Source organism: Heterocephalus glaber, unplaced genomic scaffold (assembly GCF_053883595.1).
Source record: "Heterocephalus glaber isolate CG9 unplaced genomic scaffold, H.glaber_assembly_v1.0 deba00000122, whole genome shotgun sequence".
NCBI classification, from domain to species: Eukaryota; Metazoa; Chordata; class Mammalia; order Rodentia; family Bathyergidae; genus Heterocephalus; species Heterocephalus glaber.
In genome coordinates this window covers 74,348,014-74,371,621 of record NW_028258138.1, presented here as the reverse complement: position 1 = coordinate 74,371,621, position 23,608 = coordinate 74,348,014, and the positions used below count along the sequence as shown (strand labels likewise).

General features: G+C 35.6%; 1 protein-coding gene across 2 annotated transcripts in view; it reads left to right on the top strand.

Moving 5' to 3' along the window:
• Ccdc14 (coiled-coil domain containing 14) overlaps window positions 1-21,853 on the top strand; it is a 46,009-nt gene extending 24,156 nt beyond the window's left edge. The window contains exons 10-14 of one of the 2 annotated variants that reach the window (XM_087216254.1): window positions 7,014-7,096; window positions 9,313-9,531; window positions 9,608-9,740; window positions 20,426-20,909; window positions 21,035-21,224. In XM_087216254.1, coding sequence (XP_087072380.1) covers window positions 7,014-7,096; window positions 9,313-9,531; window positions 9,608-9,740; window positions 20,426-20,909; window positions 21,035-21,043 — 928 coding nt within the window. In that variant the 3' untranslated portion in view covers window positions 21,044-21,224. Of the gene's footprint in view, window positions 1-7,013; window positions 7,097-9,312; window positions 9,532-9,607; window positions 9,741-20,425 lie in introns of both variants that reach the window. The other variant, XM_013068805.3, reaches the window with a different exon arrangement.
• The last annotated feature ends 1,755 nt before the right edge of the window (window positions 21,854-23,608 follow it).

Genomic DNA, 23,608 nt, shown 5'->3' with positions numbered 1-23,608 from the left:
CGTTTTTGAAGTTTATTGCCATCTTGTGGTGTAGAAAGAGATAGCTAGGAGCATCATTTTTATGGTATCTTGTTTTGGCATTTTGAACTGAACAGTTTTTATGAGAGTTGTAATACAGTTGTTCAATGTTTCACCATCCTGGTACCCACCCACAAAGTGTGCCCTGCTCATTTGGACCTATAAAACCCCTGGCACTCCCTAAATTTCCTGAATGGGGTTGGGGGTAATGTGTTACCTCTTACTAAGAACCATTGAGCTAGAGAGTGTCTTAACTCATAACCACTTTCTGATTGTAGACTGAAGTATAAGACCAATAGGTACTCTTGCAGAACAACAACAAAAAGATTGAAATGGGAATAAATCGGAGGAGTTAAGGATAGCATTAATTTTTTTGTCTCTATAATTTGACAGATGTTAACAGTTCCTCCAGATGGGAACTACTGGGGAAGAGAAGGGTTGTTTGATTGTTTTTTTTAAATTTCACTTTATTTTTTAGTTAGGAGAGGTAATGAGAAAGCCAGTGAGTTAAGATTTAGACATACTGAATGTGTCATATAGACCATCTGGAGATACACACATACACCTGGAGCACAGGAATGAGATCAACAATTATAAAGATGTAGACTTGGGAGCCACTGAACACATCCTTTTGAGCTTTTACCATGAATCTAGCACTGTTGACAGGCACTAGTGATTAAAAGCAAGTAATTTGTCATGAACACATAAGTGGTAAGTTCACCAAGAAGGTATAGAATATGAATACAATGAGGGTGAACTGCTGGGGAATAACAGCTTTATCAGGAAAGAGCAGAGGAAAAGGAGCCTCTGAAAGGAAAACTATGAAGAAACAACAAGGGAAGTAGTAGAAAACCTAAGAGACTGATGTCACAAAAACCAAAGGAAGAAAAAGTTTATAGAAGAGATCTGTACATAACATTGAAAATAAACAGACTCACAAGGACAAAGCAAGGTCAGGAATAAATATCACAAGACCAATCACCCAAAGAAAATCCAAAAAAACCTTGAAATAGTGTTCCATGGTCTCAAGGAAGGTAAAGATAATAGGATCTCTCTTAGAGGGAAAAAGAGATGTAGACAGAGAGGGTGCTTAAAAAGGAAAAGATAGGAAGAGAGGGAAAAAATTAGATGACTTCAGAAAAATAAAAGATTATAAAAATGAAAGTTCCATTAAACACACTAAAAATAAGTAGTAATAAACAAATACACATGAAATCCACTAGAACTCAAGCAACATGATACTGGCTTTTTTTTTCACCCAAGTCTTTGTTTTAATTGCTTCTAAATTAACATTTCAGTTTTCTACCGACCTTAGTGTCTTTCTCTTCCCAAGTACTTTCTTAAGATATGTATTTTTACTGTGGTGAAATGTACATAATATGATATATACCTTCTTATTTCAATTTTTTGTTTGTTTATTTGAGACAGGGTCTTGCTGTGTAGTTCAGGCTGTCCTTAAACTCACTATGTAGCCCAGATTGGCCTTGAACTCATGGTGATCCTCCTGCCTCTGCCTCCTGAGTGCTGGGATTACAGGCATGTGCTACCACACCCAGACTAATTTTTGTTTTTATTGGCACATGTTTGCAATACATGATAATTATATTACTCGTGCAGAGTTGGTACAGGTACAAAACACATCTTAATTCTTTTTTCATCATTTTTCCCTCCCATTCCTCCTCCTGTCCTTCATCTCTTGGTCCCCTTCCCTTTTGCAAATGATCTATCTCTCTGTTTCCTATCTTTCATTTTGCTCTTTTATTTATATCTTGGGTTTCTCATGTAAGACAGACCATACAGTATTTGTATTTGTGTGCCTGATTTATTTCACTAAACATTATGGTCTCAAGGTGCATCCATTTTCCTACACATGACTCAAGTTTATCTTTCTTTGTGGTAGAGTAATACTCCATTGTGTAAATACCAGATTTTCTTTATCCATTCATTTGTTGATAGACATATGAGCCACTTCCAAGATTTAACTATTATGCATTGTGCTGCTATAAACACGGACATGCAGGTATCACTCTAATATGATGTCTTTAACTCTTTGGGGAAGATACCTAGAAGGGAAATAGCTGGGTCAAATGGAATTTCTAGTTTTAGTTTTTTGAGGAATCTCCATCTTGATTTACAAAGTGGTTGTACTAGTTCACATTCCCACCAACAATGTAGAAGGTTCCTTTTCCCCCTGCCACCTCACCAGCATTTGCTATTTGATTTCTTGATTATAGCCATTGTTTCTGGAGAAAGGTAGAGTTACAGTGCATTTCTGTAATGACCAGGGATGTTGAACATTTTTTAATGTATTTATTGGCCATCTGTACTTCTTCTGAGAAGTGTCTCTTTATTTCAGTTGCCCAGTTTTTGATTGGGTCTTTTATTTTGGAGGGGTCTAATTTTGCTTACTTCTTTATGTATTCTAAATATTAGTCCTGTGTCCAAGGAGTAGCTGGCAAATATTTTCTCGTTGCTTTGTTAATTGTTCTCTTTGCTGTGTAGAATTTTTAAAATTTGATGTGAGCCCATTTGTTGATTCTTGGTATTATTTCTTGTGCAACTGGGGTTCTGTTCAGAAAGTCGTTGTCTATGCCTAGTCTTCAAGAGTTGTACCTCTTTTATCTTCCAGTAGATTGTTTCTGTTTTAATATTTAGATCTTTCATCCATTTTCATTTTAGTTTAGTACACGGTGAAAGATATGGTCTAGATTCAATCTTTTTGGATGTGTATGGCTAGTTTTCCCAGTACCACTTGTTAAAGAAGCTATCTTCCAGCTTATGATTTTAGCCCCTTCATCAAAGATCAGGTAGCTGGATATGCCTGGAGTTGTTTCTGCATCCTCTATGGTGTTCCATTGACCCATATGTCTTTTTTTGTGCAGTGCCATGCTGTTTTTATCACAGTAGCTTGTAATATAACTTGAATTATGAGGTTGTGATATTTCCTGCTTTGCTCTTTTTGCCCAGATTGAATTTTATGATTGTTTTGTCTATTTCCATGAGGAGTGTTATTGATAGTTTGAGTGGAATTGCATTAAATATGTATCAGTTTTGGAAGCATGGCCATTTTGACTATATTAGCTGTGTCTATCCAGGGACAAGATGTTTCAATTTTCTGATGTCCCCTTTGATCTCCTTTTTAAGAGTATTATAGTTTTCATTGTAGAGGTCTTTCACTAGGTTAATTCCTAAGTATTTAGTTTTTCTTGATGCCATTGTAAATGGTATTATTTTCTTAATTTCTTTCTCAATGAGTTCATTGCTGTTGTACAAGAGTGCTGTTGATTTTTGTGTGTTGATTTTGTATCCTACTACATTGATTAATTTAGTTACTAACTTAGGAGTCTTTTGGTGGAATTTTTGGGGTCTTCTATGTACAGGTTCATGTCATCCGCGAGTAATAATTTGATTTCTTGCTTTCCTATACATATTTCTTTTATTTCTCTTGCCTGATAGCTCTGGCTAATGTTTCGAGTGCTTTATTGAATAGGAGTGGTGACGGTGGATTTCCTTGTCTTGTTCCTGATTTTAGAAGGAAAACTTTCAGCTTTTTCCCATTTAATATGATGCTAGCAGTAGGTTTGTCATAAATAGCTTTTATCAGACTGAGATAATGTCCTAGTATATCTGTTTTCTTCAGGATTTTTTTTTATCATCAATAGATGCTGAATTTTATCAAAGGCTTTTTCTGTGGCTTTTGAATATTTATTTTCATAACCACTTTTAAGAATATATTTCAGTGGCATTAAGTACATTCATGATGCTGTGTTTGCATCCCCACTATCTATGCCCCCAAATTTTTCATCCCCAACATACTCTTTACCCATTAAAGAATAATTTCCTCTTTTTCCATCCCTTAGCTTTTAGTATGTTCTGTTCTGTCTCTGAATTTGAGAAATCTGAATTTTTTTATCTCTTTAGTTTGCAGCCGTATTTTCAGTGCTAAGAACTGTACCTGATACTCATTCTAATAATTGTATGTTAAATGACTGAATGCATATTGGATAGACTTAAAGAAACATCTCAAGGCAAAATAAAAGAATAATTAAATACTATAAAGGAAACACATATGGAAGAGAAAGAAGAGATACAAAATTGGCAAATGTGAAAAAGAAAACAATTGGATTAAAGACAATATTAAAAGATATATGAATAAAGGGATTTACTAATCTAATGATCTATATCAGCAGATCAATAGGACATGCAAGAGCTCAGAAAAATAGTAACACCAAGACATTTGCTGGTAGTTTCTGTACCTGAAGGACAAAAACCTTACTAATAATTTTTTAGAGACACTCAAAATAAAAAGCAAATCATATATAAAGATGCAACTATTATGTTGACCTCAGCCTTTTCACAGTGCTCTTTTGTACTAGAGAATCATAGTACATCATATACAAAGTCCTAAGGGAAAGAAGATAGGCCCTAAGAATCCGTTATGTGGTTTAAGTGTCCTTTTAGTACTATAAAGGCAACAGTCGTATTCTGAAGTGGGCAGGAACTAAAGAATACAGCACCCTCGGACTCCTTAGAAACAAAAGCAAAACCAAAACAAAACTCTTGAATGGTAAAGTCCAGTCAACGAAGACATGGATTCAAACGAAGAAGTAGATTAGAGATGAATATTGAATCTATGTGTAGACTTAAGACAACTAGAAATTATGGTTTCAGAGTGGAAGGTGTTAGTAATCTTGACAATATAAATTCTAAACTCAATATTTTTCATATCCCATTTACTCAGTTGTAGATTATTTAGGAATATTTCTTGAAGAAAAGTTTACCTTAAGTTCATCTTGTGTGACTTGTTATTTTCCTTTAGTTAAAATCACATAATCCTAAATTCAGTACATAATATTTAAAAATCATATTTATATCTCATCCTACAATTCTAACCACATTTGTTTTTGTGTTTGTATATGCTAGAAAATGTATAATAGTATCTGCAATGATTATTATTTCCCCTCAGTGTTGTTCTAGAGGTTCTGACTAGTACACTAAAGCAAGAAAAGAAATAAAAATTACCCATGTTGGAAAGAAAAGAAGTAAAACTGTTTTCCACAGGTGACATGATGATCCTTGTAGAAAATCCTGTGGAATCTACAAAAAGCTACTAGAATTAATAAGTGACCTTAGTACAATTGTAGAATTCAAGGTCAGCATAAAAATAACAATTGTAGGGCCTGGGATTTAGCTCAGTGGTTCTGCTGCCTGCCTTGCAAGCACAAGGTCCCGAGTTCAATCCCCAGTTCCAAAAAAAAAAAAAATTGTATATCTATATACTAGCAATGAACAATTTGAAATGAAATTTTAAATTTGTACTATTTTTAGTATCAAAAATATGAACAATTTAAGGATAAATATGATAAAGAAGTATAAGACTCATACATTGAAAAATATAAAATATTGCTGAAAGAAACTAAGGGAAACCTACATAAGTGGGAGATAAACCTGATCCATACAAATAAAACTTAATAAGATGTCATTTGTCTTCTGATTGATTTATAGATAGCTTCCTTGTAATTCCAGTGAAAACCAAGCAGCCTTTTTTTTCCAGAATTCTGATTCTAAAATTTGTATGGAAATTCAAAGAATCTAAAATTACCAAGACAATTTTGGAAAAGAGAACAAAGTCAGTACTATCTATTTCAAGACATAAAGTTAAAATAATTAAGATAGCTGTGACATTGGTGTAAAGGTAGTTAGGTTAACTATTGAAATAGAACAGTCTAGAATTAAACTCACACATGGATAATTTTTGACAAAGATGTCAAATTCAGTGGGTAAACTGTGTGTGTGTGTGTGTGTGTGTGTGTGTGTGTGTGTGTATGTGTTGTTGCTGGGATTGAACCCAAAGCTTTGTTGTACATGTTAGGCAAGTACTCTACTACTGAACTATAACCCTAGCCCAAGAATAATAAATTGTGCTGAAAACATTGGCTTGGGAATGCCTTCCTCACTTAGAAATTATTTGGATTTTTTCCTAAAACTTATATAGTTGTTTTGTTTTATTTTTGATATGTCTTATGTTTAACTCTTTAATCCATCCAGAATTAATACATGTGAATGATATAACACCCTAGAATTTTAGGATTCAGTAACACAGTAAATATTTTAATGGAGAATATTTTCAGGTAAGTAATAATGTAAAGATGCAGGCCAGGGATTTAGCTCAGTGTTTCTGCCGCCTGCTTTGCAAGCGCAAGGACCTGAGTTCGATCCCCCGTACCAAAAAATAAATAAAATAAAATGATGTAAAGATACTAGAAATACTTTTTTTTTAAAAAAGGCAATACTTTCATAGAAATTAAGAAAATACTTTTATATGTGTTTGTTTGTGAAACAGCTGCATATTATGAAGTTCATTTTAGGCCAGAGTTGTTACTTATTTACATTCTCAATAAATAGCCATTAAAATTTCCATCTAATAAATTATTAGAGGCATAGATTTGTATTTCCCAGTTTTGTCAGTGTGTGACAAACATCAAGCAGAAAGATACCTGATAGCAGTTAGTGCCTGCAGGTATCTTAGTTCACATGTAATGACAGATCTTTTAAAAAGTAGGCAATTAAAAGAAGATACAGAGAAAGAAAATAGCAAGAGAGAAAAACAAAGGAAAGCAACAGAAAAGTCACTGAAAAGAATAAAAAAGAAAAAAGTCAACCTTTTTCTAGTGAGGGGAGGTTTTATGCTATCCAAAGCAATCTTTAAAAATTATCCCTTGCCGGGGATTTAGCTCAGTGGTTTTGCTGCCTCCTGCCCAAGTGCAAGGACCCGAGTTCGATCCCCGGTACCAAAAAAATAAAGATAAAAATTATCTCAGGCCCCTAGCCCTAGTGTGGTTTTGTTGTTGTTTTGTTCATTTAGGGTTTTTTTTTTATGTTGTATGTATTTGTGTTCCGCTATTGTATTTTTTCATTTTTGATAGGCTGTCAGTTATACACTGTTAAATGGAATTGAGATTCTAGCATTCATAATTCTTCATTACTTCCTTTAGGCAATTAAGAATTTTGAATCAGAAACTCAGAGAACAAGAAAAAACTCCAAAGGCATATGGTAATATGGAATGCAACCCTGAATGTAGGTAAAAGAACTTAAAGGATTGATATTAAAGTCTTATGGCTCTGGAGATATTGGAAAAGAATTGAGCTTCCTTGATTACTTTGTCTAAGTGGATTTTTCTTTCTGTATTCTTTGTTTTGTTATGTTTTTGTTTTTGTTTTTTGCTGTTCTAGGTATTGAACCTAGAGACTTGGCAAATACTAGGCAAGTACTCTACCACTGAACTATAGTACTAGCCCAGTTTTCTTTATTTCTTAAATCAGCTTTTTTAAAAAGATAAAAATAATACCCCTTATTAAAATTTAAAATAATGTAGAAAAATAAAAGATCAGTGATTTCACTTCCCAATAATATACCTTTACTAAAGGTTTATATTGTGCCAGGCACAATAGAACTATACATGTACTTTTTCTTTTTTAAGAGTGCAATTGCACTCTTATTTAAATTATAGTGGTCATTTTTCTGTATCAAAATACATAAATAGATGCTTTTTTCTGTTTAATAACTAATTGAGTATTCGGCTTATATGGCTCTACCATAAAATATTTAAGATCATCTATAAAATGTCTGGGTATTTTCCCCCAGTGCAAATATTAACACAGTGAAAGTCCTTGTATAAATGTCTTTGTGCATGTTTGTGAGTTTTTTTGCAGGATAGATTTATAGCAGTAGAATTGATGAGGCAAAAAGTATATGCAGTTGCAATTTTGACAGATACTCCCTCCTTATGTTCATTTTGTTTTGACACTATGTTGCCCAGTCTAGTCTCTTAACTCCTGGGTTTAAGCAGGCCTTGGCTTCTCCAGTAGCTGGAACTACAGGCATGAACCACCAAATTCTCCTTATGGATCACAGAACTTAATAGAGAAAAAAATTAAAGAAGAAAAGATGATATCTTAGTCACTTTCTTGTCACTAAGATACAATATCCAACACTCACACCTTAAAGGAGGAGAAGTTTATTTTGGCCCACGGTTATCTAAGGCAGAAGTGACATACAGAAGGCTGGTCACATCATGGCAGCCAGGAAGCAGAGAGTTGAAGGGACAAACCAGAGAAGGAGATGCACCCTTCCAGCTCATGCCCCCAGTGACTGCCTGATCCAGCCAGATTCCACCTCCCAACAGCAAGTCAGCTATGTCGCCCCTATGATTCGGTCACCTTCCAAAAGCTGTGCCTATGAGCACATGAGGCCTTTGGGGCACATTCTTGATCCAAACCATAACAGATGAGAAGTTTTTTTTTTTTTTTTTAACATTCTCAGGAACTTTTTCTAGCCTGATGTAAACACAAATGTCACAAAGAAACAGCTTTATGAAATGTTTCTCCAGAAATGTTTTTTTCAATTTCTGAACAGTAAAGTACATTCAAAAAGCATCAACAAAATGGAGGGAAAATTTTGCAATACATGACATAACAGGCTTAATCTTCTAATATATAAGTATCTTTTACAGACCAATAGGAAAAATAGGAGTATCCAGAAGAACAAGCCTTTTATGAAAGTGTTTAGCTTCACCAGAATGATTTCAGATGGATCACTCTGGTTCCATGATAAACAGAAGATAGGGGTTAATGAGGGTGAGAGAGAGTTGAGAAGGGAAGTCGGAAGACCCGTGATTGCCATTCTAAGTAGCTTGTCTCTTTATTCTTTTGCCTATTTCTCTTTTTTAAAAAAACATTTATTACTATTTGTAAGTACTTGTTTGAGACCAGCTCCATGAAAGCAGGGACCATGTCTATGTTGTTTACTTTTATAGCCATGATAAAGAATGTAATAAATCTGTGCTGATACCTGTCTTATGAGAAAAAAAGAGCAAAGTTAGAAATTGTGAGTACAGTGTAGTATGATTCTTTTATTTTAAATATATTTTTATGTGAAATATTATATGCAAAAAATGAATCCAGAATCAAAATTTAATAGTGATTGCCTATAGGAGGAGACCTGGGGTGGGGAGAAGGGAGATAGTTCATAAGAATTATTTGGTATCATTGGTATTTTGTGGCTCTTGAATTTTTTACTTTGTACATGTATTATTCATTCTTTTAAAAAGGTAAAAATAACTTAATGCCCAAATTATCAACTGGAGAAAAAAGGCATGACTTTTGCCAATCAATTCATGCATATAATTATTAAGCAAAGTCAAAAAATTCCAGATATTTCTCTTTCTAGAGATCTTTTTCAGACTTGTTCTTTTAAAATTAGTAAACAACTATTTGATCTTTTTTGTCTTGCAGTGTTTTCCCTTCAGTCATTGAACATGTCACTGCAAAATCAATTGCGGGAGTCACTGAAGAGCCAGGAATTACTACAGAATAAAAATGAAGAGCTCCTAAAAGTGATTGAAAATCAAAAAGATGAAAACAAAAAATTTGCTAGTGTATTTAAAGACAAAGATCAAACCCTTCTTGAAAATAAACAGCAATTTGACATTGAGATAACGAGAATAAAACTTGGTATGTATTTAGACTATCATTACAGTCACATTTTTTAAAAAAATAATGAGAAACAGATTTTTTTTTGTTGTTTTAGAATTGGAAGAAGCCTTGGTAAATGTGAAAAACTCCCAGTTTAAGTTAGAAACTGCTGAAAAGGAAAATCAAATATTGGGAATAACACTACATCAGCGTGATGCCGAGGTGGCTCGCCTGAGAGAATTAACCAGGTGAAATTGATTTTTTTGAATAACCTGTCTTTTATTAGCTGTATTTATAAACTTTAAAATAATATCAGATCTTATCTCTTTTTTATATTTTTTTCCTCTTAATTTTGCTGGTGTTTTTTGCTAATTTTTAATGTTTTCTTCTGTTCAGTTAACCTAGCTAAACGTGTTTGTTAACCATGTGCTTCTTAGTAATGGACTCTGACAAGGAGCTGAAGACTTGCATATAGCAAAGTGATTAAGCTCGCTGAAGCCAGAGTGACCTGAGTAGAATCTTAGCTCTGCCACAGTATTAGTTAGCTTTGAGGATATTATTTAACTTCTCTAAACCTTGACTCTAAAATGGGGACATAATAGGATTGTTAGGGAGCTGAGAGATAATTCATGAGAAGCATTTAGCCTGGTGAGCACTCATGCCATATATCTTAATTACTTTTCTCATCGCTGAGACAAACTACCCAATGCCCAAAGTTAGAGAGGAAAGGTTCATTTGGTTCAGTTTGTAGAGGCTTCAGTCCATAGTTGGCTGGCTCCAAGGCAGGGTGTCATGGTAGAGGGGCATCACAGAGGAGAAACAGTTCATGGTGGGCAGAAGGTAGCAAAACAAGCAAAAAAGAGATGACCACAGCTCTTTCTGTCCCTTATATCTGATCCAGGCTTCTTAGGCCAGGTAGCACTCATGCCCTTAATCCTAATACCCTTGATGCTAGCATTGCACCATGAATCAATCCCAGCATCACACACTGTAGATCCAGCCACCTCTGAAAAAGCCCCTGCTATGACTGCATCAGGCTTTGGGGGGACCATCTAGACATAAGCCATAACATCGTATGACTATGGGGATAAGTCATTTAGCCTTTTTGAGCTTCATTTTCTTCATTTCTTCAGTAAAATGAGGGAGTTGCCGCAGTCCCCCTTCAATCCCTGACGAGTTTGTTCCCAAATCAATAAAATTACTTTTCTCAACTTTAATATTATATACACCTACAAAGTTCAGTTTTCTTTTGAGATATTTGTGAAGAATTGAATTTTCAACCATTTTTTTAAGTCCCAGAGGAGAAGTTAAATTATTTTAGTCTGGAAATCATCACAGCTGACCATGTCTGTGAATGATTCTGGAAATTCATAGCTCTAAAATATAAAACAATTCTCCATATAAAACAATCCCTCTTGTACTTCCAATTGACGGACCCATTTTGAATTATAAACTTTTTATTAGTGTATGTTTGCAGTACATGCATTTTATAGTCATCTTGGAGGATGGATACAGGTACACAATAGAGCTTCTTTTTTTAATTCCTCTTCCCTCTCATCTCCCATATTCCCTTCTCTAAATCCCTTTTCCTCATTTTTCTTGTTATTATTAATCTTATCTCATGTTTATGACATGCAGTGTTTACATTCATTGAGGTTGTTAGCTTCCTGTATATAGTTTATCTTTATTCTACTTATTTCCCCTCCCCTCTCCCTCTCCCCTTGCCCTCAGTTTCCCGGATCCCTTCCCATATGTAACAGATCTATCCCCTTGTCTCCTATCCATCCTTTACTGTGCTCTTTGTTTGTACTTTGCCTCACTCAAATGAGAGATATTATATGGTATTTAAGCTTATGTGTTTGGTTTATTTCACTCAATATTATGTTTTCTAGGTGCATCAATTTTTCTACAAGTGTCACAAATTCATCCTTTATAGCTGAGTAGTACTCCATTATAGTATATAGATACCACACTTTTTAAAATCCATTCATCTGTTAATCAGTATACAGGCTGCTTCCAGGATTTAGCTATTATGAATTGTGCTGCTATGAACATTAGTTTGCATGTATCACTGGAGTGTATCTTAGGCTCTTTGAGAAAGTTACCTTGAAGGGGAATAGCTGGGTTATATGGAATTTCTAATTTTAGTTCTTTGAGAAATCTCCATACTGACTTCCATAATGGTCTTACTAGTTTACATTCCCACCAACAATCGTGGATGGCTCCTTTTTCACTGCAGCCACACCAGAATTTATTTATTTATTTATTTATTTTTTGGTACCAGGGATCGAACTCAGGTCCTTCCACTTGCACAGCAGGCAGTTAAACCACTGAGCTAAATCCCCAGCCCACAGAATTTATTTTTTGACTTCCTGATGATTGCCATTCTTTCTGATACAAGGTAAAATCTTGGCATTGTTTTAATTTGCATTTTTTCTAATGGCCAGAGATGTTGAACGTTTTTTCATATATTTATTGACCATTGTACTTCTTCCTCTGAGAAGTGACTGTTCATTTCTATTGCTCATTTCTTGAATGGGTCTTTTATTTTAGGTGGTCTAATTTTTTTTGAATTCTTTATATATTCTAGATTTAGTCCTCTGAGGAATAGCTGGCAACTTTTTTTTTCCCATTGTCTTTTCACTCTACTAATTGACTCTTTTGCTGTTTAGAAGCTTTTTAGTCTGATATAATCCCATTTGTTGATTCTTGCTGTTATTTCTTGTGCAACTGTGGTTCTGTTTAGAAAATCCTTTCCTACACCTATGACTTCAAGTGTTTTACTTATTTTATCTTCCAGTGGGTTCAGTGTTTCTGTTTTAATATTTAGATCTTTGATCCATTTTGATATTAGTTTAGTACATGGTGAGATATATGGGTCCAGTTTCAATCTTTTGCAAACAGTTGACCAGTTTTCCCCACACCACTTGTTGAACAGGCTGTCTTTGCTCCAACATATGCTTTTGGCCCTCTTTGTTAAAGGTCAGATAGCTGAATGTATCTGGGATATTTCTGTGTCCTCCTGAATTATAAACTTCTAGGAAACAGATGGACCAGTAATATCTGTAAAATATTTAACAAATACATTTGAAATTTCTTTAATCTGCTAATAGAGAAATGATGCTTTTATCAGAATAATTTTATTGAAATTTTTATTTAAGAATGGGAAGGCAAAAGACATTTCTTGTATCCTAAAACCATTTATTGAAGAAGACTGTTCTTTCCCCGTTGTATGTTCTTGGCACTTTTGTTGAAAATTTGCTATAGCCGGGGATTTAGTTCAGTGGTGCCACCACCTGCCTCACAAGTGCAAGGTCCTGAGTTCCATCCCTGATACCAAAAAAAAAGAGAAAATTTCCTACAAATCTGTGGGTTTATTTCTAGCTTTCTCTCTTGTTCCATTGATCAAATGTCTGTTTTTATACAAGTACCATGCTGGTTTTAATTAGAGTAGCTTTGTAATATATTTTGAAATCGGGAAATTGGATTATTCCACCTTTGTTCTTTTTGCTCAAGATTGCTTTGGCTATTTGAAATTTTGGTGGTTCCTTATGTATTTTTAAATTATCTTTTCTATTTCTTTGAAAATGGCATTGACTGGGGCCAGGGGTTTAGCTCAGTGGTCTCGCCGCCTGCTGCACAAGTGCAAGGACCCAAGTTCAATCCCAGGTACCAAAAAAAAAAAAAGTAAAAAAAAAAGAAAATGGCATTGGCATTGTGGTAGCGATTGCATTGGATCTGCAGATTGCTTTGAATAGTGCAGACATTTTAACAGTATTAATTCTTCCAATTCATGAGCATGGAATAGCTTTTCATTTATTTGTGTTTTCTTCTTTCATCAATGTTTTATAGTTTTCTATGCATAGATTGTTTAACACCTTGGTTAAATTCACTTCTCAGCATTTTGAGTGTTTTAGTAACTTTGTAAATGGTATTTCTTTTTTGGATAGTCATTGGTATATAGAAATCTTTTTGATATTTGTGAATTGATTTTTGTATCTTGTAATTTTAAAAATCAATTCTAATACGTTTTTTGGGTGTGATCTTTAGAGTTGTTTTTTTTTTTAATACATAGCATCATGTTGTCAGCACATAATTTGAATTCTTCCTTTGCTGGTAGGATGCATTTTACAAACAGTCCTCAAATTCCTGTGATTCAGTTCAGCTTTTTTTTTTTTATGTTATGTGGATTTTTCAGGCTATTAAATGACTTTTCAACATAGGATATTTCCGACTTACAATAAGCATATCAGGATGTAACCTCATCATAAAGTCAAAGAGCATCTAAATTTCTTTCTCTTGCCTAACTGCTCTGGCCAGGACTTAATAGTACTGTGTTGAAAAGAAGTGGTAACAATAGATATCCTTGTCTGGTTCCTGTTCTTACAGGAAAAGTTTCTAACTTTTCTTCATTGAATCTGTTGACTGTGGACTTATCATATATGGTGGCTACTGAATTAAGGTACATTTCTAATGTACCTAATCTGTTTAGAGTTTTTATCATGAAAAGGTGTTGAATTTTGTCATATGCCTTTCTATATCTCTCGAGTTAGTAATAAAGTTTTTATCCTTTATTTTGTTACTGTGGTATATCACATTTATTGATTTGCATATGTTAAACCATTCTTTTATCTCAAGGATAAATCCCACTTGCTCATACTGAATGATTCCTTAAATGTGTTTTTTAATTTGGTTTACTAGTATTTTATTGAGAATTTTTGCATCTATGTTCATCAGGGATATTGGCCTGTAGTTATCTCTTCCTGTAGTGTCCTTGTCTACCTTTGGTATAAGGTAAACCTGGCCTTGTAAAATGAGTTTGGGAAAGTTCCCTCCACTTCAATTATCTGGAAAAATTTGAGGAGTATTGGTATTAGTTCTTCTATTTGGTAGAATTCAGCTGTGAAACCATCTGGTCCGAGGCTTTTCTTTAATGGGAAACTATTACTGATTCAGTCTCCTTGTTACTGATTTGCTCAGATTTTCCCTTTGTTCATAATTCAGGCTTGATAGGTTGTATGTGCTTTGGAATTTATTCATTTCCTCTAGGTTATCCAGTTTGCGGTGTGTAACTTTTCATAGTGGTTTTTTTATAATCCTTTGAATTTCTGTGATATTAATTGTTAATGCCTCCTGTTTTGTTTCAGATTTTGAGTTTTTCTCTTTTTTCTTAAAAAGTCTAATAAGGGTTTATTAATTTTATCTTTACAAAAAAGCCAAGTCTGAAGTTTCATTGATTTTTTTTCTAATCTCTTTCATTTTTTTTTCCTGCTGATTTTTGTCATTTCCTTTCTTCTGCTAATTTTAGGCTTAGAAGGAACTTTGGTTCCTTGAGGTATAACATTGGATTGTTTGAGGTCTTTGTTCCTTTCTGATATAAGCATTTATAGCTATAAACTTCCCCCTTTAAATTGCTTTTGCTGTATACTATAAGTTTTGGCATATTGTGTTTCTATTTGTGTCAACATATCTTTTTACTTTACTTTTGATTTCTTCTTTGCCCCATTGGTTGTTCAGAAGCATGTTGCTTCATTTCCACATCTGAATTTTCTAAGATTTCTCCTATTGTTGATTTCTAGTTTTATTGTGATCAGGAAAGATATTTAATATGATTTATTCCTCTTCAATTTTTGAGGCTCTTTTTCTGGCCAAACATGATTTACACTAGATAATATTTTGTATGTGTTAGAGAAGAATATATATATTCTCTGCTGTTAGATGCAGTGCTTTGTATATGTCCATTTGGTTTGTCTAAAGTAATTCCATCTAATGTATCTGAATTAATTTTCTTTCTAGATGATATATCCATTGTTGAAAGTGGGGTATTGACATCACCTTATATTATTGTATTACTATTTATCTCTTCAGAGCATTTAATAATTGCTTTATTAGGTGCTCCAGTATTAGATGTGTTGTTATAGTCTCTTGATGAGTTGATCCCTTTATCATTATAGAATGACCTTCTTTGTCTGTTTTTCAGCTTTTGACCTAAATGTATTTTGTCTGATACAAGTATAGCTACCTTTGCTTTCTTTTGGTCTCTATTTGCATGGAATATCTTTTCCTATCCTTTTACTTTCAATATGATATTCTTACTAGTAAAGTGAGTCTCTTATACGCAGCATATGGTTGGGTCTTATTTTTTTTATCCATTCAGCCACTGTATGTCTTTTGTTTTGTTTTGTTTGGTACCGGGGATCGAACTCGGGTCCTTGCGCTTGCGCAGCAGGCGGTGAAACCACTGAGCTAAATCCCCGGCCCTACTGTGTGTCTTTTGATTGGGAAATTAATCCATTTACAAAGTAATTGGTGATGAGTATGGACTTATACCTGCAATTTTGTAATTTCTTTTCTGATAGTTTTTTATATTCCTTATTTCATTTTTCCTCTCACTGCAATATTTTGTGGTTGGATGATTTTTTGTAGTGATATGCTCTGAATCCTTTTTTTTTTTTTTTTGGTACTGGATATCAAACTCGGGACCTTGAGCTTGCGAGGCAGGCACCGGAACTACTGAACTAAATCCCTGGCCCCGAATCCTTTTTTTTTTTTTAGTGTTTTGTATAACTATTATAGGGTTTTGCTTTTTGGTTACCATAAGGTTTATATAAAATAAAACATCATGTAACAGGCCATTTTAAATTGATAATACCTTATCTTTAATCATATACAAAAACTATATAATCATATACAAAAAACTATACTTTTGCTATTCCATGTTTTATAATTTTGATGTCAAAATTTACATCTTTTGTAATTTTTATTCTTTAACAACCTGTTGTAGTTAGTTGATTTTAATAGTTTTGTATTTTAACCTTCATATTAGAGATAAAATTGCTTTATACATAACCTTTGTAATAGAGCATTCTGAATATGATTATTGGTTCCTTATATCGACTTTTGTACTTTCAGATGTTATGTTAATTAATGGCCTTTCATTTCAGGTTGCAGAATTCCCTTTAGCAATTTCTACACTTTTTTCTTTTCTTTTTTTTGGGGGGGGGTACTGGGGATCGAACTCAGAACCTTGCATTTGTGAGGCAGGCAGCAGAACCACTGAGCTAAATCCCCAGCCCTCCCTTTAGCAATTTCTGCAAAGCTGCTTGCCTAGTGGTAATAAACTCCCCTTAGGTTTTGTTTGAGAAAATTTTTATTTCACCCTTATTTCTGAGGGACAACTTTGCCAAGTAAAGTAGTCTTGGTTAGCAATTTATTTTTCCATTTCTTTGAATATACTGTATCATCCCATTCTCTTCTGTCCTGCAGGAGAGCCAGATAGTTACATCAGGGCCCCTTTGTATCTGATGGGTTATCTTTTGATACTTTCAGAATTCTTTTTTTGTCTTTGATTTTTGGTAACTTGATCAAGGTGTGTCTTAGTGAAATCCTCTGTGGATTGGACTGGTTTGGAGACCTCTGAGTTTTCTGTCCCTGAATTTTAGTATCTTCCCCTAGATTTGGGGAGATTTCAGCCATTATTTCCTGAAATATGTTTTTGGGCCCTTTCTTTCTCCTCTCTTATGTAACTGCTTGTCTTAGTTACTTTCTTGTCACTGAGACACAATACTTGACACCCACAATTTAAGGGAGGAAAGGTTTATTTCAGCTCAGTTGATAGAAGTTTCAGTCCATAGTTGGCTGGCTCCAAGGCATGCCAGGTGGCAAGTGGGAAGCAGAGAGTAATCAAGGGAGGAGGAAGGTAACAAATACACACACACACACACACACACACACACACACACACTCCTCGTTTAATGACTGTGTTCCATTCCTGCAACTAGGTCATTAAGTGAATTGGTTGCTAAATGAGGAATTGTAACTAATATGTAGATTAAAGTATTTAGAACAAAGAAACAAAGGAAACTGCAACTTGATGACTATACTTTTATTTCCATAGCTCTTACATGCAGTACTATAATGTATAACAACATAAAACTACAGTACTGTACAGTACAACACAATCAGCAAAAATTATGGTACTGTATAAACAAGATGTACTGTATCCAAAAAGACACTGAAGCTGTATAAAGAAGATGTACAGAACTGTACAAAAAAACTGAAAGGACAGGTCGTAAGTCCAAGCAGTGAGTCATAAATCTGAATAGTTGTTAAACAAATAGGAAATAGGTCATTAAACAAGGAGTGTGTGTGTCTCCAGGTCATGCCCCCAGTGACCCACCTCTTCCCACCAGGCTTCACCACCCAACTTACACCCAGGTATAAACCCAGAAGTATCACACACCCATGATCCAGTCACCTCCCCAAAGTCCCGCCCCACCTATGAGTGCCTGAGGTTTTGGAGGGATATCTAGATATAAACCATAACACTTCTGTTAGACAAGAGTTATTTCTCTTGATGGGGTTCTATATTTCTTTAGGCTTTCTTCATTCTTTTTGCTCCTCTGAATAGCTAATTTCCAATTTTCTGTCTTTCAGCTCTATTGATTCTTCTGCTTGATCAAGCCTGCTTTTGAAGCTTTCTGTTGAATTTCTCGGTTCAGTTATTATGTTATCTCTTAATTGTTTCTTTGTCAAACTTCCCATTTTATTCATGAATTATTTTCCAAATTTCATATAATTTTCTGTCCATATTTTTTTGTAGTTCCCTGTAGGAGGATTATTGTTTCTGTCATTTCATATATCTCCATTTCTTTAAGATCCATTATTGGAGGTTTATTAGTTTTTCTCAGTGGTGTCATACTTCCCTGATGGTTTGTATTCCTCGTGTCTTTGTTTTGGTGCTGCTCATTTGAGGAAGCAGCTATTTCTTCCTGCCTTTATAGGTATTTTTTGGTAGGGATAGACCTTTAGTCTGCCCTTGAATTCTGGCCAGACTGGTTGTTGAACATAGGTATACAGACCTTGCTTTTAAGTTAGTTGGGCTGAACTCCTGGCTGTGTTCTACAGTCCAGTGAGATTGCAGTGGGCTCTGCCATCTCCTCTGATTGGGCAGAGTGGCAGGCTGTATTCCCTAGCTGAGTGGCACTGCTGTTTGAAATCTATACTGGTGTGGGCTGGGCACTGAGGCTAGGGATGGTCACTACAGTAAGACACTGTTGCAGCCACTAAGGACTGGTATGACCAGAGGCTGTTCTCCACAGATGTGCACAGTTGCAGGCTTGTCTCCTGGCCAGGATAGGCAGAACTGTAGACTGAGCACCTGTGCTGGGCAGGAACACTCTCAGAAGCCCTACTGTACATGTGGAAATGTGGGAGGTTCAGCATGGTCACCCCTCCAGCACTCAGATCTGGGAAGGTTAGATGCTCTTCTCCACAGATGTATATGGGTACACTTGCTTCCTAGCTTGGTTGCAAGCCTTAATTGGAGTACCATGGCAGAGGTGGGATTATCACTCAGCCACTGGGATTGAGTAGGGCTAGGTACCCTCCTCAGCAAATATGAGCAGGCTTTTGATATAGGAAAGTCTTGGGCAGACCTCTGATGCTGGGCAGGGTCACCTCTGTTAGCTTGGGCAGAACAGAGGCAGATATACTAGGACCTGTACTTGTCTCTTGGCCTATAGAAGCCTGAAGCAGAGCACTCATGTCCCTAGAAGTAATTATTATTTTACTATGTTTGATAAGTAAAAAAGAAAGAAAAAATTTCCAACACTGCTGCAAAAACCAAAACATTAAAAAGTTGAACTTTAAGGCATGCTTATTTTTCAGTTTGTTAATTACCTATTGATACACTTTGTATCTTTTTCAAAATTGGTATGTTTATCTTTTATTGATTTGTAAGAATATGTATGATTCAACTCAAAGAGACTAAAGGCTATGAAGTGGCTTTTTTTTTTTTGGTATTGGGGATCAAACTTGGGACCTTGCACTTGTGAGGAAGGCGACGGAACCACCGAGCTAAATCCTTGGCCCTGAAGTGCCTTTAATAAAACTACCAACACTAGCTGCCATCAAATGAACACCCACTTAGGCTGAAACCATGCAAGCACTTTACTCTTATATTTTATTATTTAATATTGTTTAATCCTCGTTATACTTCTGAAGTAGGTATCTTCAGACAAAACTGAGATTCAGAAAGGTTAGCTGACTTTTCCAAGATCACAGCCAATAACAGCAGTAGGATTTGATGCCATTTCTTTGTCGCTGGAGTTTCGGGGGAGGGGTGGGGGAGGGGGCAAAAGTTGGGCGCAGGGGCAGTCGAAGCCCGCGGAGGCCCGGGAGGAGGGCTGCAGAATGCGCTCAGGCCGCCGGGCCTCGTCCTGCCGACCCGGCCGCCGTCGCGCCCGGGGTCTGGGGCCCCCGGGCCTCGGCGGCGCTTGGTCTGCTGTAGCGCCGCGAGCTCGCGGGAGCTGCACATTCCAGCACAGGACGCTGCGCCGCGCACCAGCCCGCCCGCGCGCCGCCGGCCGCGGACACGCCCCCTCCGATGCCATTTCTTTTTAACCTCTAATCCTGTGTGTTTTTCTTTATGTCCCATTTTTCTCATACCTGGCTGTTGCTTATATCTAATTATGATAATTATCTCTAACCATCTGTTTTTTCAGTATTGTTCCAGTGTCCTTTGTATTTACATTTTGAATGGAGGAAAATAATTTTTAACAAAACCCATAGCATATAAGTAGTAATTTCTCATTGTTATTTATAACAGCCTACTATATTAGGATGGCTTTTTACTCAAAGGTTCACTTTGTAGAATTGCTCAGAAATAAAACATTTCCATACCTTAAGAGAAAAATTATGAGGCTACACTTTTACATGTAATATTAGGTTTGATACAAATCAAGAAATTTTCTCACTTGTACTTTACTCTTGTTCAAGCATATTCTATGATTTTGGCTATTAGTAGCTTGTTTTCATATTAAGAACAAAATGCATATTGGAAATCTTTTTTTTTTAAGGTAGAGGTACATATAAGTGAATCAGAGAAATAGGCAAAAAATCAGTGATTACTGTTCTAAATTTTTCTTAACAGAACTTTACAGAACAGTATGGCAAAGCTGCTCTCAGATCTTAGTGTGGATACTACTCGCTGCAAGCCTGGGAATAACCTTACCAAATCACTTCTGCACACTTATGATAAACAACTTCAACAGGACCCCACCCCTCCTCACACTTCCGTAATGAATTACCTAAATAAGTTAGAAACAAATCACAGTTTTACTCATTCAGAGCCACTTTCTGCAGTTAAGGATGAGGAAACCATAAACGCAAACAGACCCTGTGAAAACGTCTTGCCTTCCAGAGGCCCTCCACATGGTGACTCTAGGGCCGTGGAGGGGGTGTCCGCCCCTGAGATTCTTCCTGACTTTTCACAGCAGGGTTCTGATGTGGAGTGTGAAAGCATAACTTTAATGGAAGATTCATGTAGTTTGGATAATACAATTTATATTCCTTTTGCTAGAAGCTCTTCTAAAAAGAATTCACCACTTTCTAAGAGGATATCCCCCAAGCCACAGGTAAGTGTTGCTGCAACCCAGCTGGTCAGCAATAGTGCCCTGACCCGGGAAACAGAAAGTAAACTGTGTTCACCTGTAATTTGTTTGAATAATGAAGCAAAAGATATATCTGAAAAACTTTCCAGAACAGGTGATGCAGAAGACAAACAACTCCTCAAGAAAATAAAGGAAGCAATTCATAAGATCCCTGCTGCCACCAAGGAGCCAGAGGAACAGGCCTACCACGGCCCATCAGTTTGTCACACCACCAATGTCCAAGCAAAAGGCAACACAGTCTGTGATGGCAGCTTTTTAAATTCTGACCTGATGTCAGACTGGAGCATCTCTTCTTTTTCAACCTTCACTTCTCGTGATGAACAAGACTTCAGAAATGGGCTGGCAGCACTGGATGCCAACATAGCTAGGCTCCAGAAGTCCTTAAGAACTGGTCTTCTGGAGAAATGAAATCAGAGGAAAACAGATTGAGTATTTCCTCATTTAGATTAAACTTGACTATATTGAAGATATACTGGTATTTTAAGTTTCCTTAGAGAAATAATTTTTTGCATTATTAATTATGTATGAAAAATAAATTATATGAATAAATAAATTTACCATTGGAATATTTTGATACTTTGGAGCTGACAAAAACAAGTCACCTTTAAAAATTAACAATTGTTAGGGAATAAAGTTGTAGATAACTAGCAAAATATTACATTGTTTCAATTTAGTACTTAACAGTTATTAAATTAGCAATTTATTAAATTTAACACCTGGGTTAAGGGTACAAATTGAAAGGATTTTGTGGTTATTTTAAGAATGGGAACAAGGGATCTGTGGAAACAATTGTTATTCCAAAGTAGAGTTTCTTTTCGGTTTAGATATAACTTTATTTTTAAATGGCATTGTATGTTTATGTGGGATGCTTTGTGCTGTGGGCCAATACAGTTGATGAAATGTATAAACGTTTCTTTTATGAAAAAAGGGACCAGATATCACCACTTCATGAGAAAAAAAAAGCATTGATAACATCCTCAGTTGACATGTTTTCTTAAATCCTGATGTTTTAAGGCCTTCAAAAAAGAAAAAGAGACTGATACAAAAATGCTAAAACCTAAATTTTACTTGTAGAAATTTTGTGCGTTTTTTTAATGAATAAGAAATGTTTGGAGATTTTATCCTTACTATCTTTGAACATGATGGAGTTTGAAAATCTTGGCACTGGCTGTCATTCTGCTTTCTAGGCAAGTGTTCCTTTTTATCATTTAGCAAAGAACTTTCTCTTTTGTATAAATTATGTAAAATATGTTGTTCTCTCTGTCAACTTTTCTGTACTAGTCTTCATCACTGCCCAGTATCACCTCCCTCCAGTGCATCTTCTTTTTTTTTTTTGGTACCAGGGATCGAACTCGGTTCCTTTCACTTGCAAGGCAGGTGCATCTTTTTTAAAAATAATTTTATTGGTACATTTTAGGTATACAATATAATGACATTAATCATTGGAAATTTGCACCTTACACAATCTCTCTTGGTTCTTATTTTTTCCCCATTTCCCTCCCCTCACTTCAAGCCCTCCATCCCTATTTACAAAGACTTTGTTTCCATTTTCTCATATTAATTCCATTCCCTTTCTTTTCCCCTATCCCCCTTACTTCCCCTTCCCCATTGCCCCTTTTCTTCCTGTTTCACATTATCTATTACACCTTTTAGTCCTTATTTACACTTTCAGTTTCTCACACCAGAGAAACTATTCAGTATTTACACATGTGTGTCCAATTTATTTCACTTATCACCTGAATGTGCATCCATTTAGCTATAAATGCCTCTAATTTCTCATTTTTTATGGCTGAGTAGTACTCCTTTTTTTGATATCAGGAATCAAACTCAGGTCCTTAGCTTGCGAGGCAGGTGGTGGAACCACTGAGCTAAATCCCTGGCCCCTCCATTTTATTTTATTTAAAAAAACACATTTTCTTTATCCAATTTCCAGTTGATGGGCAATTGGGTTGCTTCCAAGTTTTAGCTATTACAAATTGTGCTGCTATGAACATGGGTGCACATATATCACCGTGGTATGATTCTTTTAATTCTTTGGGGGAAGACACTCAGCAGGGGAATAGCTGGGTCAAATGGAACTTCCAGTCCTAGTTCTTTGAGGTATCTCTGTACTGATTTCCATCAGTCGATACTTCCATCAGCAGTGGATCAGGGTTCCTCTTTCCCCACAGCCCTGTCAGCATTTATTATTGGTTGATTTCAAGATAGCAGCCATTCTTTCTGAAGTGAGGTGGAATCTCAGCGTTGTTTTCATTTACATCTCTCAAATGACCAGTGATGTTGAACATTTTTTCATATGTTTATTTGCTCTTTCTACTTCTTTGTCTGAGAAATGTCTGTTCATTTCAGATGCCCATTTTTGGATTGGGTCCTTAAATTTGAGAGAGCTGACTTTTTTAAAGTTCTTTATAGATTCTCAATAGTAGACCTTTGTCTGAGGAACAGCAGGTAAAAATTTTTTCCCACAGTGTGGGTTGTCTCTTCACACTGCTGGTGGTTTCTTTTGCTGTGCAGAAGCTTTTTAATAAGAAGAGATCCCACTTGTTGATTGTTTGTGCTAGTTCACAGGCAACTGAGGTTTTGTTCATAAAAATCTTTCCTACACCAATGTCTTCAAGAGTTCTACCTAACCTCTATTCCAGCCAGTTTAGCATTTCTGTTTT